The sequence below is a fragment of the Penaeus monodon genome, chromosome 22 (assembly GCF_015228065.2).
Source record: "Penaeus monodon isolate SGIC_2016 chromosome 22, NSTDA_Pmon_1, whole genome shotgun sequence".
Classification (NCBI taxonomy): domain Eukaryota; kingdom Metazoa; phylum Arthropoda; class Malacostraca; order Decapoda; family Penaeidae; genus Penaeus; species Penaeus monodon.
In genome coordinates, this window is record NC_051407.1 from 9,685,431 (window position 1) to 9,685,663 (window position 233).

The 233-nt window shown below is 54.9% G+C and overlaps 1 protein-coding gene across 1 annotated transcript in view; it reads left to right on the forward strand.

The window, feature by feature from the left end:
- LOC119586923 (insulin receptor-related protein-like) overlaps nucleotides 1-233 on the forward strand; it is a gene marked incomplete in the record, with an annotated part of 99,749 nt that overhangs the window by 64,527 nt on the left and 34,989 nt on the right. Inside the window, 1 exon segment of the mRNA XM_037935652.1 lies at nucleotides 16-147. Coding sequence (XP_037791580.1) covers nucleotides 16-147 — 132 coding nt within the window.

Below are 233 nucleotides of genomic sequence, written 5' to 3' on the forward strand. Positions count from 1 at the left end.
TTTCAACTCCTTCAGGTCATCGGTCTGTACTCCCTCACGAGGATCCTCCAAGGAAGCGTCAGGATACAGAATAACTTCCACCTGTGCTACGTCCACACCGTCGACTGGTCGCTGATCACAGGGCCGGGAGCGGAGAACGTCTTCAAGGTGGGTGGAGGAGGGTCGTGAGAAGGTTGTGAGGGGGATGAGCTTGTGGCTGTTGGGTTATGTAGGGAGGGGGATGGATGAATTTT